The 16,686-nt window shown below is 35.8% G+C and overlaps 1 protein-coding gene across 9 annotated transcripts in view; it reads right to left on the reverse strand.

The window, feature by feature from the left end:
• Positions 1 to 16,686, reverse strand: part of LARP1B (La ribonucleoprotein 1B) — a 125,018-nt gene that overhangs the window by 98,533 nt on the left and 9,799 nt on the right. For all 9 annotated transcript variants that reach the window (XR_004349983.1, XM_032632605.1, XM_032632606.1 and 6 more), the window contains exons 2-7: positions 12,184 to 12,242; positions 11,743 to 11,802; positions 9,564 to 9,738; positions 7,244 to 7,381; positions 2,793 to 2,936; positions 2,385 to 2,550 (exon numbers count right to left, since the gene is read on the reverse strand). Coding sequence is in view for 8 of the 9 variants with exons in the window: in XM_032632605.1 (XP_032488496.1) it covers positions 2,385 to 2,550; positions 2,793 to 2,936; positions 7,244 to 7,381; positions 9,564 to 9,738; positions 11,743 to 11,802; positions 12,184 to 12,242 (742 nt within the window). In the remaining variant the exon portion in view is untranslated. The remainder of the gene's footprint in view (positions 1 to 2,384; positions 2,551 to 2,792; positions 2,937 to 7,243; positions 7,382 to 9,563; positions 9,739 to 11,742; positions 11,803 to 12,183; positions 12,243 to 16,686) is intronic.

A 16,686-nucleotide genomic window follows, 5' to 3' on the forward strand; every position in this document is an offset into this window, starting at 1 on the left:
TGCCTCAAAAGCCCTTTTCACAGTGCCTAGCATGTGGTGGGCACAGAATACATCTGTTCTGCTTTCTGTTACACTTCAAAAGCCCTTTCACAGTGGCTAAAATGCAGTAGGCACATAATACATACGCATAAATTCAAAATATTCAGACATTAAGACATGTGATTTAAACACAAAAGTGTTCTTAGACAAAAACTTCTCTGAATAATTAGTAAGATGCCTTTTTAATCTAGTACTCTGTGAGAAACACAGTATCTAAATAAATTCATAAATCACTATTACCTATAGTATACACTTTTTAAAACTTCTAACGGGCTGCAAACATACTTATGTCTAAATCTGAATGCCAAGAGACTGCCCCAGTTAAAAATAATCAAGATCTTCCATTTTTAATATCCTGATATCAAAAATGTCAAATTATTAACATACATTTTCAGTTAAAATGATTTTAAGAACTTAACCATCCATAATAGTTAAGCCTCCTACTTCAAAATATTTAGCATAATATTCCTGAAGTACAAGAAGTTCTTCAGTAACTTCTCAAAGAGGAAAATCCAAACCCTAACGAATAAGCCTATCTATGTTTGAGAAACCTTAAAGACACAAAGTCAAAAGCATGACTCCTCAAATCCAGATGTCCACTAATCAGAGAACAGTAACAGTGAAGAGCCATTCTAAACCTGGTGCTCTAGTATCTGCCCAAAACTCTGCTGCTAAATAATAACAAAAAAAGGAGTCATGCCCAGTGCCATGTCTGATACTTTGTTCAGTGTGCTAGGGGACATTATCATGTCCTACCTTAGAAGCTCTGGATTCTACACTGCATGATCAGAAATTTTGTCAGCACTGAAGTGGCTATGCTCCTCCCTCACAAGCGGCACATTGGAGGCCGATTATCCTGACATGGAGTTGCATGTCCACTGTCAGGTCTCAGAAGGGACCTGACAGCAAGAGTTACAAAGGAAGACAGGAATAGTGTTTTGAAGTTGATAGCCACATGCCAGGCACTTTCTGCCCATAAAAAGGCCCTTTTCTTCAGTGTTTGCATCAACTGTAACAAAAGAAGCAAGAATAAAATAAACAATTTGCTTCATATTGTAAGCCAATCAAATCCACCATGAAGGCATCCCAGGAAGATGCCTGGTTAATGCTGATGAAGATATTATTTTCTATTAATGGACTAGGGTCCATTTTCTTTTTAAAATAAAGGTGGATGTTTTAAAAATGATTATGGGGCTTCCCTGGTGGTGGAGTGGTTAAGAATCTACCTGCCAATGCAGGGGACACAGGTTCGAGCCCTGGTCCGGGAAGATCCCATATGCTGCGGAGAACTAAGCCCGTGCGCCACAACTATGAAGCCTGTGCTCTAGAGCCCGCGAGCCACAACTACTGAGCCCGCGTGCCGCAACTACTGAAGCCCACGCACCTAGAGCCTGTGCTCCACAACAAGAGAAGCCACTGCAATGAGAAGCCCGCGCACCGCAACAAAGAGTAGCCCCCGCTCACCACAACAAGAGAAAACTTGGGCGCAGCAACAAAGACCCAACAAAGCCAAAAAACTAATAAATAAATAAATAAATAAAACTAAAAATGCTTATGCCTTTTCAAAAATGCCTTTTTCCTCCCCTTTATAAGGATAAAAAAAGGTTCAAATTTCAGTAAATTAGTTAGGCACATCACTTGGAAACACTTTTCTCAGCACTATATAAACACACTATATAAATATGCAGAACATCCTACACAATACTAACAGGCAGAGGGGTTATTTTTTGCTTAAAGATAATACAACAAACTAATATTCTCCTAAACTTCAAGTTCAATATTCAGAAAACAACTATTACAAGAACTAAAATAAAAAGTCTAAAACTAAAAAAGATTAGGTAGTCTCCTTTGAATATGTGTCACAAAGAAAGAGAACTTAAAAGTTAAAAAACAAACTTATGATTCTGAAACCAACTGTTATAAAAGTCAGAAGATATCACCATTTTTTGCCATTTATGTTCATTTGCAAATTTTAATATAAACATTTATTTGCAAATAAGCTAAATTTCACTTGTTCAATTTCAAACATATGAAGTAGTTTTATATTCTTATATTTAATCATTCATATTATGCCGTGACATTTTAACTAATATCCTTTAAGCAGAGAAGTACCTCAAGAGAGAAAGGAGTCTTATATAAATAACAACATGAACCAAAAATAAATTTTTAAAAATACTTTATACATGCTCTACTAACATTTCTTAGAAACAAAATATAAAATACTATTAACATGTTCTAATTTTACTAATAAACAGCTTAGAAAATGTGTTATATTATCAGTGATGTTAAAGTTTGATATTGCAATGGATTTTCCTGCCCCATCTCTTTATGTCTGATTGACTTACATTTGGCGTTTAATATACTCTTTAAGCAATGCTTCTTCCACAGGATACACCTGTACGCCTGTACCATCATCATAGTAATACATCATACTGGTATTAAGTTCTGTTTGAAATGGTTGGCCAGTCCTTTCACCATGTTCTTGATAACCATATGAATAATCAAAGTTCACTTGATGTAATAAAGAAAAAGAAAAATGATCACAGATTGAAAAACAAAAAAAAGAAATAGTTACTATAAAGAAAAATCCAAAGTGAAGTATCTCAAGGGGTAACAAACAAATACAAAACCATCTTTATTATCAGACACGTAAAATCAGTTAAAACAGTATATGGGATAGTGGGAAAAACAGACGACTTGCACGCTTTTTTCAGTGTTCATCTAATTTAACAAAACAAAAAATCAAGTCTCACATCGAGGATTTCCTCTGCCTCGTCCTCTTCCCCGTCCTCGGCCTCTTCCTCGGCCTCTAAAGGTACCTCGGATATTACCACCCTCACTTCTCACACTGGAAACTTCATCTTGATCATCTCTCTTTTCTCTTTCACGCCTCCAACCTTTTTAAAAATAAAAATATTTTTATACATTCCAATTTGCAACTATGAAAACATGATTATCTTTATGAAAACGTGGTAACCACCCTTCCCCACTTTGTAACTAGTTATTAGTAACCAGTCATTCTTCAGAAAGATGCAAACTTAAGAGATTCCATAGGAATTTGTCAAACTGTCTCTGGCATAAAAGACATCTTATGTATTGACATATAAAGAAGATATTGTGATAAGTAACATACTAAAAATATAATGAGATTGTTTGCTAAAACTGTACTGCTAAAAATTTAACAAGTTCCAAGACAACTGAGTTTTGTACTATATAAAACTCCTAAAAACAAAAACTTATTTTCACAATAATACTTATTTTCACAAATAGAAATTCTTTTAAGGAAAGGGTGTTTCTATTTAAGTAAAAGACATTTCTTTTAAAGAAAAAAGGAAATGAAAACTGGGAGAAGATATCTGCAGCACAATATAGCAATTATATCCAGAATACATATAGAACTCATACAAATGTCTCTTATGCCCTCGTGCATTCTCTCTCTCTCTCTCTCTCTCTCTCTCTCACTCTCACACACACACACACACACACACACACACACACACACACATACACCGCAACCAAATAGGAAAAAATCATTGAAAGACTGGCAGAGCAAACAAGGAAATGCAAATAGACAATAAAAAAACGGTGCTCAGCCTCAGTGGCCTTGAGAAATGCAAATTAAGACAATGAAAGAGTATTTTTTTATCTGTCCCAGTCTGAAAAACATTTTAAGGTCCCATAATATCAATATTTTTTTTGTTTTATTTTTCTGTTTTGTTTTTTCCTTTTTGGCTGTACTTTGTAGCATGAAGGATCCTAGTTCCCCGACCAAGGATCGAGATCAAACCTGTACCCTCTGCAGTCCTGCAGTGGAAGCACAGAGTCCCAACCACTGGACCGCCAGGGAATTCCCAATAGCAAATGTTGACCAAGACAGAACTTTTGTATAATGCTGGAATAAAAACAAGTACATTTCAATTTTGAAAAACAATTGGAAACAATCAAATAAGTAAAGGTATGTATACCCCAGAGACCAGGGTTTTTCAACCATGGCATAACTGACATTTTGAGCCAGATAACTCTTTAGTGTGGAGGCTGTCCTGGGTACTGTAGGATGTTTAGCATTATCCTTGGTCTCTACTCAGTAGATACCAGTAGCAAGTTTTAGAATTTTAAAGTCATATTTTGTGGACAATTGAGTAAATATAACCATTGACTAGATTTTAGATGATATAATGAATTAGTGTTGATTTTCTTAGATGCTCCATTTTCTTGGGACATCAGTGCTGAAGTGTCACGATATCTGCAAGGTACTTTCAAATGATTCAGCAGATGCATGAATTATAGATAGCAGAGTGACTAAATCTGGATGGTGATTAGACAGGGACTCACTGTACAATGCTTTCACAGGACAATATGCCTTAAAAATTATCAGACTTAAAAGATTTCAGTAGAAAACTATAAAAGCAAATGCTCAGGGAATTCCCTGGCGGTCCAGTGGTTAGGACTCAACACTTTCACTCTCCAGGGCACGGGTTCAATCCCTGCTCGGGGAACTAAGATCCCACAAGCTGCAGGGGGTGGCCAAAAAAAACCAAACAAACAAAACACAAATGCTCAGCCAACTGCTTCCACATATCCTCCTGTCCTCTTCTTTCTGAAACTTGAACAAACCCTGCTGAAATAATGTATCTGGGGAATGATTTTTTTTAATTAATTAATTTTATTTACTTATTTTTGGTTGTATTGGGTCTTTCTTGCTGTGCATGGGCTTTCTCTAGTTGTGGCGAGCAGGGGCTACTCTCCGTTGCAGTGCATGGGCTTCTCATTGTGGTGGCTTCTCTTGTTGCAGAGCACGGGCTCTAGGCATGTGGGCTTCAGTTGCGGCACGCGGGCTCAGTAGTTATGGCTCACGGGCTCTAGAGCACAGACTCAGTAGTTGTGGTGCACGGGCTTAGCTTCTCCACGGCATGTGGGATCTTCCCGGACCAGGGCTCGAACCCGTGTCCCCTGCATTGGCAGGCAGATTCTTAACCACTGAGCCACCAGGGAAGTCCCTGATGGGACACTTTATGATGGATGGATAAGGCTAACAACACCTGTTAACCAACTCAACCACAACACAATCTGAAAGTAAGACACCCAGACATTTTATTCCTACTGCTGTGACACAAACACACTATGAAATATTCCTACCAAAACAAAAATAAACTGGATCTTAACCAAACCTCTAGTTATTATTGCCAGTTACACTTAGAAAAGACAAAGGAACATGTTAAGGAGTATCACGATAAAGCATTTAGCCAAATCCAAAATATGGGAAATTCCACAAGACATATGACCTAACATATAGCTAAGGAAAGAAACATTGGCGGGACTTCCCTGGTGGCACAGTGGTTAAGAATCCATCTGCCAATGCAGGGGACACAGGTTTGAGCCCTGGTCCAGGAAGATCCCACATGCCACAGAGCAACTACGCCCTTGCGCCACCACTACTGAGTCTGCGCTATACAGCCCGCAAGCCACAACTACTGAGTCCACATACCACAACTACTGAAGCTGGCATGCCTCGAGCCCGTGCTCCGCAACAAAGCAAAGCCACTGCCATGAGAAGCCTGCGGACGAAAACAAAGAGTAGCCCCATATCCGCAACTAAAGAAAGCCTGCGTGCAGCAACGAAGACCCAACACAGCCAAAAATAAAATAAATAAATTTTTTTAAAAAAGAAACATTTGGCAATTTCTTATTACGTTAAATATACATTTACCGGGGACTTCCTTGGCAGTCCAGTGGTTACGACTCCACGCTTTCACTGCAGGGGGCATGGGTTCAATCCTTAGTTGGGGAACTAAGATCCCGCATGCTGCATGGCACAGCAAAAAAATATACACACACACACGTTTACCATACCACCTAGCAATCCACTCCTAGATGTTTACCCGAGAATCTAAGACATATGCCCACACAAAGGTCTGTACACAAATGTTCATGGCGGCATTACTCATAACAGGCAAAAACTGGTAACAAGCCAAATATTCACCAACATGAATGGATAAAGGAGAATATCCATTCAACAGAAAACTATTATGCAATAAAGAGGTAGAAACTACTGATATATGGAACAACACTGATGAATGTGAAAATCATTATGCTGAGCAAAAGAACACAAGAGGATATAATTTATATTACACAGTTCAATTTATACGAAATTCTGAAAAGATAAGTCAAATCTGACAGAAAGTAGACTCGTGGTTAGGGGACTTGACAGTAATTTCAGTGTACTTTAATATATATAATTATTAACTCAGTAAAGTTGACTTTTTAAAGAATGATCCAGAAACCACCCAGAAGAGGCTTCCACTAGCCAACTCTGGGACAATTTGAGCATCAAATTAAACAATCATGATAACAATTTCAACCACTGAAAACATAAGAAGCCTTTAGTCCACACTAATAATAGGAAGTTGTTCTTTACAGTGGAATGCCAGCTAATAAATATAGAAAGAATGATGCAGTAAGACAAATACTAGTATAGTGAAATTCTGAAGATTACCTATTCAGCATTTGCAACCATCATGGTAATAATCAGGCAAGAATAAAAATCACCAATGGAAACTGAAGCTCATATGAAAAGTCTGATGAAAAAATGGGTATTCCCACAGTCTCAAAGTCTCTCTCCACAAATTACATGTTAATTACCAAGGGAAAAAGGGTATCTTTACAATAAAGAAACCTGGAGTACCTCATCTTAACCAAGTGCTCAAAGTTAGTATCACCAATAATAAGATAAACCAATACCACATGTGTTTTCAGGTTATACACTACAAAGAAAACCATTTAACTTTTGCAGTATTCCTGCCAAAAATTTATAACCCAAATCCAATCATGAGGAAACATCAGAAAACCCAAAGGTATAAGTATAGCTACCACATTACTGTCTTAAAGCCTTCAGAAAAAAATCAACGTCATGAAAGACAAAAGCAGAAGAATTATTCCAGACTAACAGAGACAACTAAAAGCAATGTGTGATCACAGATTAGATCCCAGAAAAGAGGAGAAAAAAACTGTAAAGGGCATTATTGAGAAATTCTGCCTGTGGACAGTCACAGTGTATTACTGATCTTATGATACATACTCTGAAGTATTTAGGGTTAAAGGGGCACAATGTCTGCAACTTACTCTCAAATAGTTTATACTATACATGGTTGTTAAAATAGTAAGATTAAGACTAGATGACTCATTTTTCTCTTAGAATGTTACTTACTTCGTGTGTCATTTCTCCTATTGTTATGTGATTTATTTGCTTCAGGTTGACATCTTGAGCTATTCCGGGACCCTGGTCTTTCTTGACTGTCTGGTCTTACATCATCTAAGTGGAGTGGTACCCACTTGTGCTTATTAGCTTGAAGAAAACAAAATAAAATCATTTAATGACAATGCACAATTTTCATTAAAGCTTTGCAATTGTGAAAGGACTCTAAATTTTAATTAAATAAATGAAAGACTTAATTTGTCCTTAAAGGGATTACTTGTAGAGTACCAAAATGATTTTCTTCTGCTCCCCCAGCTCTTTAATAAACTTGTTTGGGCAAATAATAAGTTTCTAAAACTCAAGTGAAAAGCCAGTGATAGAGTATCATTGGAATTCTTTTGCTTTTAAGTGAAATGCACACTCTTCTGTTTAATTCTGACAAATAAGCCATAAAAAATATTAAGTGTACACACTATTTCCACCTAATACTTGATACTTAGGCTTTAGAACAGGGTATACCTGATAACTGTTTGACCAGTGATTCAAAACACTTTCAGGTTCAAATCACTGCCTCAAATATTAATTCATCCAGCATCACTACTAATGAAAGAGCATTTTCAAAATAAAGTTTAAGTATAAAATCTGTCTAACTGCATTTGATAAACCTTTGTATAGCTACTACACATTTTCCTAACTTATTAAGAGATACAAGCAATTTAAAGCTTCTTGTTGACTAAGTGATAGTGTAATTAATTGTTATATTTAGTATAGTGAAATTGTGAAGGTTACCTGTTCATGAATTCCATAGTTAAGGTTTCAAAATGTTCAGTCTTCTGCCTGAACATTTCTATATATTTCAACTAAAACAAAAAGACTCATGGGCAAAGGAAAAAACTATCAAAGTAATTAAGGGAATATTAGTGTACTAATTTCAACTAAAACAAAAAGACTCATGGGCAAAGGAAAAAACTATCAAAGTAATTAAGGGAATATTAGTGTACTAATTTCCTACTAATACTGCAAACTACAGACAGATAAGGAAAAGAGAATAAGAAAGAATCTAAAAACTCCTTAAAGTCTATATGTAAATTCTATCAATGAGATACTTTGGGCATAAATAAGCACTTAAACATGTGTGCTCTAAGGAGAGTCAATTCATGACCCGATTATATAAAATTACTTTAACTACAAACACCTGCATTTTAGTGTTGGCGAATCAGTTTTAACTGAAGCAACTAACAAGGAAGACAAATTTTAGAGCAGGATAGGTCTTGTTACCTGTATGACTTCTAGACAGTCAAAAAGATTACTTATGTATCAAAGGAGCATGAAAAAGATTAGTGATTAAGCATTCAAGAAATGGGGAAATTTTTTGTAACAACCACATGGTTATCCTACTGCCACCACTTCTGAGCAATTACCCTTGGCATACTATATCGAGTGAGCCTCATGACTACCCTGCAGCTAAGGGTTATAATAGTCATCAAAAAAAAAAAATTCAAGTAAGTGCTCAGTACACGGTAGGCTGTTAGTTCCATTATTAAAGAAGTTGGCTGGCAACTACTTCATCATGAAATGTCCCCTCCCATGCCCCATCACCTCCAAGAATTAAATGCTTCAATGGCTTCCCACAGTACTTAAAATACCAATTCCAAGTTACCAAAGCCCTGAATAACATGGACCTTTCCTACCTCTCCAATAGCACCCCCTGCCCTCTCCCCAGAGTTCACTTTTTCTCAGCTACTGACCTTCTGACAGTTTAAAGAACTTTTCTGCCTAAAAACCCCTGAAGACACTTTTATTGAGACTCAGAACACTTAATGAGAATATGCTTTTACCAATTAAATCATAATCTGTCCCTAGACACATGAGAAGTTCCTAAAAGAATATGGAAAAGGAAGTAAAGACAATATTTTTTTCCTTCAAAGAGTAATGGGGGAATGCAATGAGGAAAAAGAATTGACCAATATTGTTCTCAATTTTGTCTCAGAAAAATATTTTCTCAAAATTTCCTGAAAAAAAGGGAGCTGTTCCAATGCAGATTTAAAAAACAATAGTTATCATACAACTTTCCAAGAATATATCTACACCCACCTCTATCGGTGGAATTTAAATCCATTCTTACATAAAATACAAGTCAAACGTAGAGAGGAAAGTCTCATAGTTCAGAAATGCTATAAAAGAAAATCAGTTACCATTGTAGATGGTATCCTGAAGAAATCCAAACTACTAACTGGTGACTACCAGGAATCAACTGATTAAATACAATTCTTCATTACTACAACTCTCTTCAAAAACTTAAAAATCAAAATGAAGATGTAAACAAACTAACCTTTCTTTCGTTGATTACTTGACTGAGCCTCATCCTCACTGACATTTTCACCAGGACCATCTAATTTTGTTTCCCGGCTTTCTTTGCTTTCACTGTTACTTCTCTTTTCAACCTTGTCTTCTCTTTCTTTTCTGTTTTGCGGCTTCTTATTTCCTAGGCTGATGACACTCTGACACTGCAAAAAGGTTTTCTGAATGAAATAATTTTCATGAACATTTTCACTAACATATCCAAAAATCTGTGGTAACACCTTACCTAAATATCGCAAAAAGAATGACAACTTTTATCAAAAATAAAAAACTACTTTACAAAAGACACTGTTAAAAGTCATTTGAAAAACTGGAAGAAAATATTTGCTAAGTTTTTGATAAAAGGACTTGTATCTAAAATATATAATGAACTCTACAATGCAGTAACAAGAAAACAATTGAAATGTGGGCTAGAGTTGAACAGACACTTCATCAAAAAGATATAGTGATGACAAATGTACATGAAAATGTGCTTGACATCATTAGAAAAATGCAAATTAAAAACTATAGTGTGATACCACTATACACCTACTAGACTGACTAAAATTAAAAGGCTGACCACATAGAGTATTAGTGAGGCTACAGAATAAGTAGAATTCTCATACACTGCTGGTGGAATAAAAAGTTTAGTAGTTTTAAAAGTTAAATAAATAGCTACCATAAAATCCAACCATTCCACTCCCAAGAAAAACAAAAGCATTATTCCATGCAAAATTTTGTACATAAATGCTTATATAGCAGCTTTATTTCTTTTTATAAATTTATTTTTGACTGCGTTGCATCTTCGTTGCTGCACGCGGGCTTTCTCTAGTTGTGGCGAGCGGAGGCTACTCTTTGTTGTGGTGCGCAGGCTTCTCATTGCGGTGGCTTCTCTTGCTGTGGAGCACGGGCTCTAGGCGCGCGGGCTTCAGTAGCTGTGGCACGCGGACTCTACAGCGCAGGCTCAGTAGTTGTGGCACACGGGCTTAGTTGCTCCGCGGCATGTGGGATCTTCCCAGACCAGGGCTCGAACCCGTGTCCCCTGCATTGGCAGGTGGATTCTTAACCACTGCACCACCAGGGAAGTCCTGATATAGCAGCTTTATTCTTAATAGCCAAAAACTGGAATCAACACAAATGTCCACCAATAGGTGAATGGACAGCATTATATCCATACAATGGAGTACTATCCAGAAAATAAGAAGGAATGAACTACTAATACGTATAACATAAATAAATCTCAAAATAATTAAGCTAAATGAAAGCCAGAAAAAAAAAAGGATGTATCCTGTATGACTCCACTTACATAAAATTGTAGAAAATGCCTCGTAAATCAACTATACTCCAATTTAAAAAAAAAAAACTGTAGAAAATGCAAATTAACTAAGTGACAGAAAGCTTATCAGTGGTTGCCTGGGATGATGGGGTGAGGGGGTGGAATGTGACAGGAAGAATTACAAATTAAGTTCATTATCTTGTTTGTGGCAAAGGTTTCATAGGTCAAAGCGTATCAAACTGTACACTTTATATATGTGCAGTTTATTATGTCATTTATACAACAACTAAGCTGCTTTATAGTTAACTAGTTTTAGTTATAGTTTAGTTTTTAAACTACACACCAATAATTCTGCACAAATTACAAATAGCAAGATGTACAGTGTCAAATGAAACCACGTAATCAGATACCATATATACTACTTCTCTAAAAAGACTTTTGATAGAATATCTCAGAACATCTTTTAGAACTTCTTTCATAGATAAATTAAAAATCCATTTACTGAACATCTCTTGATATGATATATATGCATATATATGCATGTGTATATAGAGAGTTAAGACTTCAACACATTGAAAAGACTGTAACTCAAAGAAAACATATAGAATACATTCTGAAACACAAAATGGGCTTCACTTAGACACATTAAAAAGTAATCTATTTGTAGGCATTACGTGAAGCTGACAGCATGGTACCCCATCCTTTCCAAATGTGTGGTCCTGAGAATACAACCAGATGAAGGCAATGTGATGAATGAAATCAAGGTATCTGAAAAATGGGTATTTTATTAATGCAATTCTCTAAATTTGAAGTAAAATAAATTCAGCATGTTAAAATGAGAATACCTTCCCTTTATTTAAAAAAAAAAAATAAGAAGTCTTAAAACAATACTCACTTCAGTGTTCACTAATTCACTTGGTGTTGGCCAGTTTGACATATCGCTGAAATCACTAGCCTAAGAGGTAAATAAGTGTTATGTCTGCAGTTTAGAAATTTTAAGTAGAAAAAATATTTTCTAAAAGTGAAAGCAATTTTTAAAATCACCCTCATTCAATTATATGCAGGCATTTGCAAAAATAATGCAAAACCTTCTCCAAACAACAGAACACAGCAAGAGGAATGTCTTACGATCCAACTTGTGGCATGAATAATGACCTTGACTAAACTGATAGAGACAGGATAACAGAGGCATATGGGGATTTGGATAAAGGTTACAATTTTCTAGCATATTAACTTTAAACTAACATCAATGATAGACTTAGAAGAGAAAAATACACAATAATCTAAGAGGAGTTCCTTTCAAAATAGTTAAAAACTATTTCTTGTCATGACATACCTTGTTGGATTTCTTTGTCTTGAGTTTTCCTGCTTTTATAATCTGGGGGGAACTGAGCTCTAAAACAAAACAAAACAAAACAAAAAAACATGGAATTGTTTTTACAACCACATCATACAAAATACTTAACAGAATAACAAACCAATTTCAGTTAAGTCAGTGGAATAATTATTCTCAACAAAATCCAACGTTCTGAGACTCAAATTCCTAACAAGAAATGAACTACATTTCAAATGTAGATTCAAAGTGGTCTTCAGTGTTCAAATCAAGATGTAGAAAATATTAAGTTTACTTACACTGAACTGATAGACCAATCCGTTCACTAATAGAATGTAACATGGAAAAATTAGCAATATAACATGTTTTAATACAGTAAAGTTAGTGAATCAACTCCCAACGGAATACATTTTTCTATATATATTATATATACATATAAATACATTCACATGCATCAAGGAGCATGCAGAAAATAAATCAGAAGACTTCAAACTATTTGTCGTCAGATAACAAAGTTTGGCAACCGTAATAGGCTGTATCTAGATCCAAGCCATAAAAAATAGAAGCGATCTCTGTAAAAGTTTGTACAAGACTATCATGGTATCATCACTTGTCCCTCTTGAATAAGAACACAAAGATTGACAAATATAGTCTTCATTGTAATGCAGCTTTACAGTGTCTCGTATCTTGATTCATTATCTACCATGATGATCATCTAGCTAAACATGACCTAAATATTAAAAAGCAGAATAAACGTGGGATCTGCAGCTACAGAAAACACAGTAATTCAGCAAAACATGAATCCCAAAAATCGTGGCAATGACCAATTCATAGACTAAAATAAAGTAATCTTTGAGTTAAAACCGAGAAACATTCAAATAAGATTTCATGAAAGGAAGACTGATGAAGGATGAAGACATCACCAGGGATGGGCACACAGGGATCTTGAATATTGTAGTAATTTTATTTCTAAAGCAGAATAGTGAGTACATGAGTATTTGCTTTATACTTCTTTATACTTTTGGGACACATATATAAGTGTATACATATGTGTCAATGTGCATAAGGATAAATACTTCACTAACAAAAATGAGATACAGAAAAAAAATATGGAGAGAGGAAAAAAAGGGAAGCAGGAAAAAACCTAATTTAACAAAAACAATATTTGAACATTAGAATTTGACTGAGGTATATTTTGTAAATATCATGTATATTGTATGGAAGTTATACAGCATAGAACATTTGAAAGACCTTTCCCTCAACAAAGTAGAAAACATGTCCCAAAACATTGCTAAGTCAAGTAAATTAAGTGCCTGGTGGTTACAAAACACAGCCTTATACAAACTACCTGATGTACTGAAAAGTATTTAGGGATAGGCCACACAAGCGAGTTTTATTACAAATCAATTAGACATTAATAATCACAAAATTAAGGTCAGAAATTTAAAAAATTATTCTGACCACATAAAAATAAAACTTTTTAACTTCAATATTAAATGTTATTTACAAACCAAAAAATATTTGAGCATGAGTTAATAATCTTTCTATTGCTTTAAAATCAGGGGACTTCCCTTGTGGTCCAGTGATTAAGGATCCACCCTCCAATGCAGGGGTCAAGGGTTCGACCCCTGGTCAGGGAGCTGAGATCCCACATGCCTCCTGGCCAAAAAACCAAAACATAAAACTGAAGCAATATTGTAACAAATTCAATAAAGACTTTAAAAACGGGTCCATATCAAAAAGAAACCTTAAAAAACAAATATTAAACAAATTAAAAAAATAAGAGAGATTTTGATTTCAATAAATTCTTTTGAACTCAAAAATTTTGGATTTTTGTTTAAATTTTACTCTCTCAACTTTAACACCTCCTCAGGAAATACAATGGGAAAAAAGTGCACATTTAACTCTGTGGCCTCTATAATTCTGACATTTTATCGATCGAGTATCATTAAGTACACAATCAATACTGTAATTTATTCTCATTAAAAGTTATTTGACAAATTATGCTGGCCAATGTGGTTGGATACGCTGGGATAGGAAAGTGATTTCTTTTTTTTTAATAACTTTTTTTTTAATGTTTGTTTGTTTATTTATTTATTCTTGGCTGCATTGGGTCTTCGCTGCTGCACGTGGGCTTCCTCTAGTTGTGGCAAGTAGGTGTTACTCTTTGTTGTGGTACGTGGGCTTTACATTGCAGTGGCTCTCTTGTTGTGGAGCACGGGCTCTAGGCGAGCAGGCTCAGTAATTGTGGTGCACGGGCTTAGTTGCTCCGCGGCATGTGGGATCTTCCCGGACCAGGGATTGAACCCGTGTCCCCTGCATTGGCAGGCGGATTCTTAACCACTGTGCCACCAGGGAAACCCCTAATTTACTTTTTTAAAAGGAAGACTTTCCTGGAATATCCCTGTTCCCAAGTCCCAATTCCTCCCACAGAAACAGTAAGTTTCCAGATTAATGAGTTTAGGAAAAGAACTGACTTGCAAAGCCAACACCTTTCCGCCCTTTTCTTTGGGAGCTAGCTGTCCACAAAAAGCAAGCATTCTGGTCTGCTCCTTCATGCTGTCAACTTCACAGGGCAGACTCCCTAAGAGAGGGAGAAGGGGAACATGCAGATGTGCAATGCCAACTGTGAACACATCTGTCTAATTCCAAGTTCCACATAAGGAAGTCCTTTGTGCTACTCTTAGACCACCTCATCAACCCACTCCTTTCCTGTTAAAAGAATGACACTGAGCTTTAAAAATAAATAAATAAATCTGAGTAAAAAATAAAGAGATGATTCAAAAACGAAATACCAGTGGCCAAATATGAAATGCTAACTCAACTGTACTAAGAAATGTAAAGTAAAACAGAACAGTTTTCACCTATCATTCTGACAAAACAGAGAATACCAAGCATTGACCAGCTTATATAAATGGACATTTCTCTCATGCTGTTGTAATGAGTATTAAGCAGTAGAATCTTGCAAGGGTAATCTGTCATTTAAAACGTATATACTTTTTGCGGAATTTCTTGGCAGTCCAGTGGTTAGGCCTTCATGTTCTCACTGCCAAGGGCCCAGGTTCATTACCTGGTCAGGAAACTAAAATCCCGCAAGCCGCATGGCCAAAATAATAATAATAATAATAAAATATATATACTTTTTTATAAGATAGATAACCAATAAGGACCTACTGTATAGTACAGGGAACTCTACTCAATCTTCTGTGATAACCTATATGAGAAAAGAATCTGAAAAAGAATATATGTGTATATATATAACTGAATCACTCTGCTGTATACCTGAAACTAACACACATTGTAAATCAACTATAATCCAATAAAATTTTTAAAACTTTAAAAATTTAAATTTTTAAATTTAAAAATTTTTTAAAAGTAAAATAAAATGTACATACTTTTTAATGAAACAATTTCATTTCTGAGAAATTATCTGGTAATCAACACAAGGTACAATGATGTCAGTATGAGATGTTCACTGCAGGGACTTTCCTGGAGGCCCAGTGGTTAAGACTCAATGCTTCCACTGCAGTCGGCACAGGTGCGATCCCTGGTTGGGGAGCTAAGATACTGCAGGCTGAGCGGCACAGCCCCCCAACCAAAAAAAAGAAAAATGTTCACTGTAGGTTTACGGATAACTGTTATTTAAATAAATGACCTCAGGACTTCCCTGGTAGTGCAGTAGTTAAGAATCCGCCTGCCAATGCAGGGGACACGGGTTCGAGCCCTAGTCCAGGAATATCCCACACCCGGCAGAGCAAATAAGCCCATGCACTGCAACTACTGAGCCTGGGCTCTAGAGCCTGCTAGCCACAACTACTGAAGCCCACAGGCCTAAGAGCCCGTGCTCCACAACAAGAGAAGCTACCACAATAAGAAGCCTGTGCACCAAAACGAAGAGTAGCCCCCGCTCACTGCAACTAGATAAAGCCCATGCACAGCAATAAAGACCCAACACAGCCAAAAATAAAACAAATAAATTTATTTTAAAAAAAGAAAACAATATTTTCATTTTCCCATGTTCCAGCCAAAATGGAGGAAACTGCCCTCCTAGCATATCATTAGAAAAAACCTAAGACTGAAAAACAAAGCCAACCTAAAACTTAAAATATAAAGAAATTTTAATTAAAAAAATTTTTTTCAGGCAGATGAAACCTAAGAAAAATAAGCTACCAGTGGCTCCAAGTATATATAAACATACATGAACAAGTGTGTGATTTTCACATATCCATTTTTCAAACATCACTAGTGAGTCACTATACAACTCCTTTGAATATTATTCTAATATCTTAATCTATAAGGAAACAATTCCTAATAGACGAGGAATTCATTTTAAGAGCTTGGATAGTGAAAACAAAAACTGCAGTATGACGGGCAATTTTACTCATGACCATAATCTTTAGCAAAGCTTTAATTAAGAAAACGCACTGACAGTTATGAATCACATGTTTTATTACATTTAAGGGAAAAATGTCATAAGATGGCATTTTGCTACAGTAAATGAGTGCC

Source organism: Phocoena sinus, chromosome 5 (genome assembly GCF_008692025.1).
Source record: "Phocoena sinus isolate mPhoSin1 chromosome 5, mPhoSin1.pri, whole genome shotgun sequence".
NCBI classification, from domain to species: domain Eukaryota; kingdom Metazoa; phylum Chordata; class Mammalia; order Artiodactyla; family Phocoenidae; genus Phocoena; species Phocoena sinus.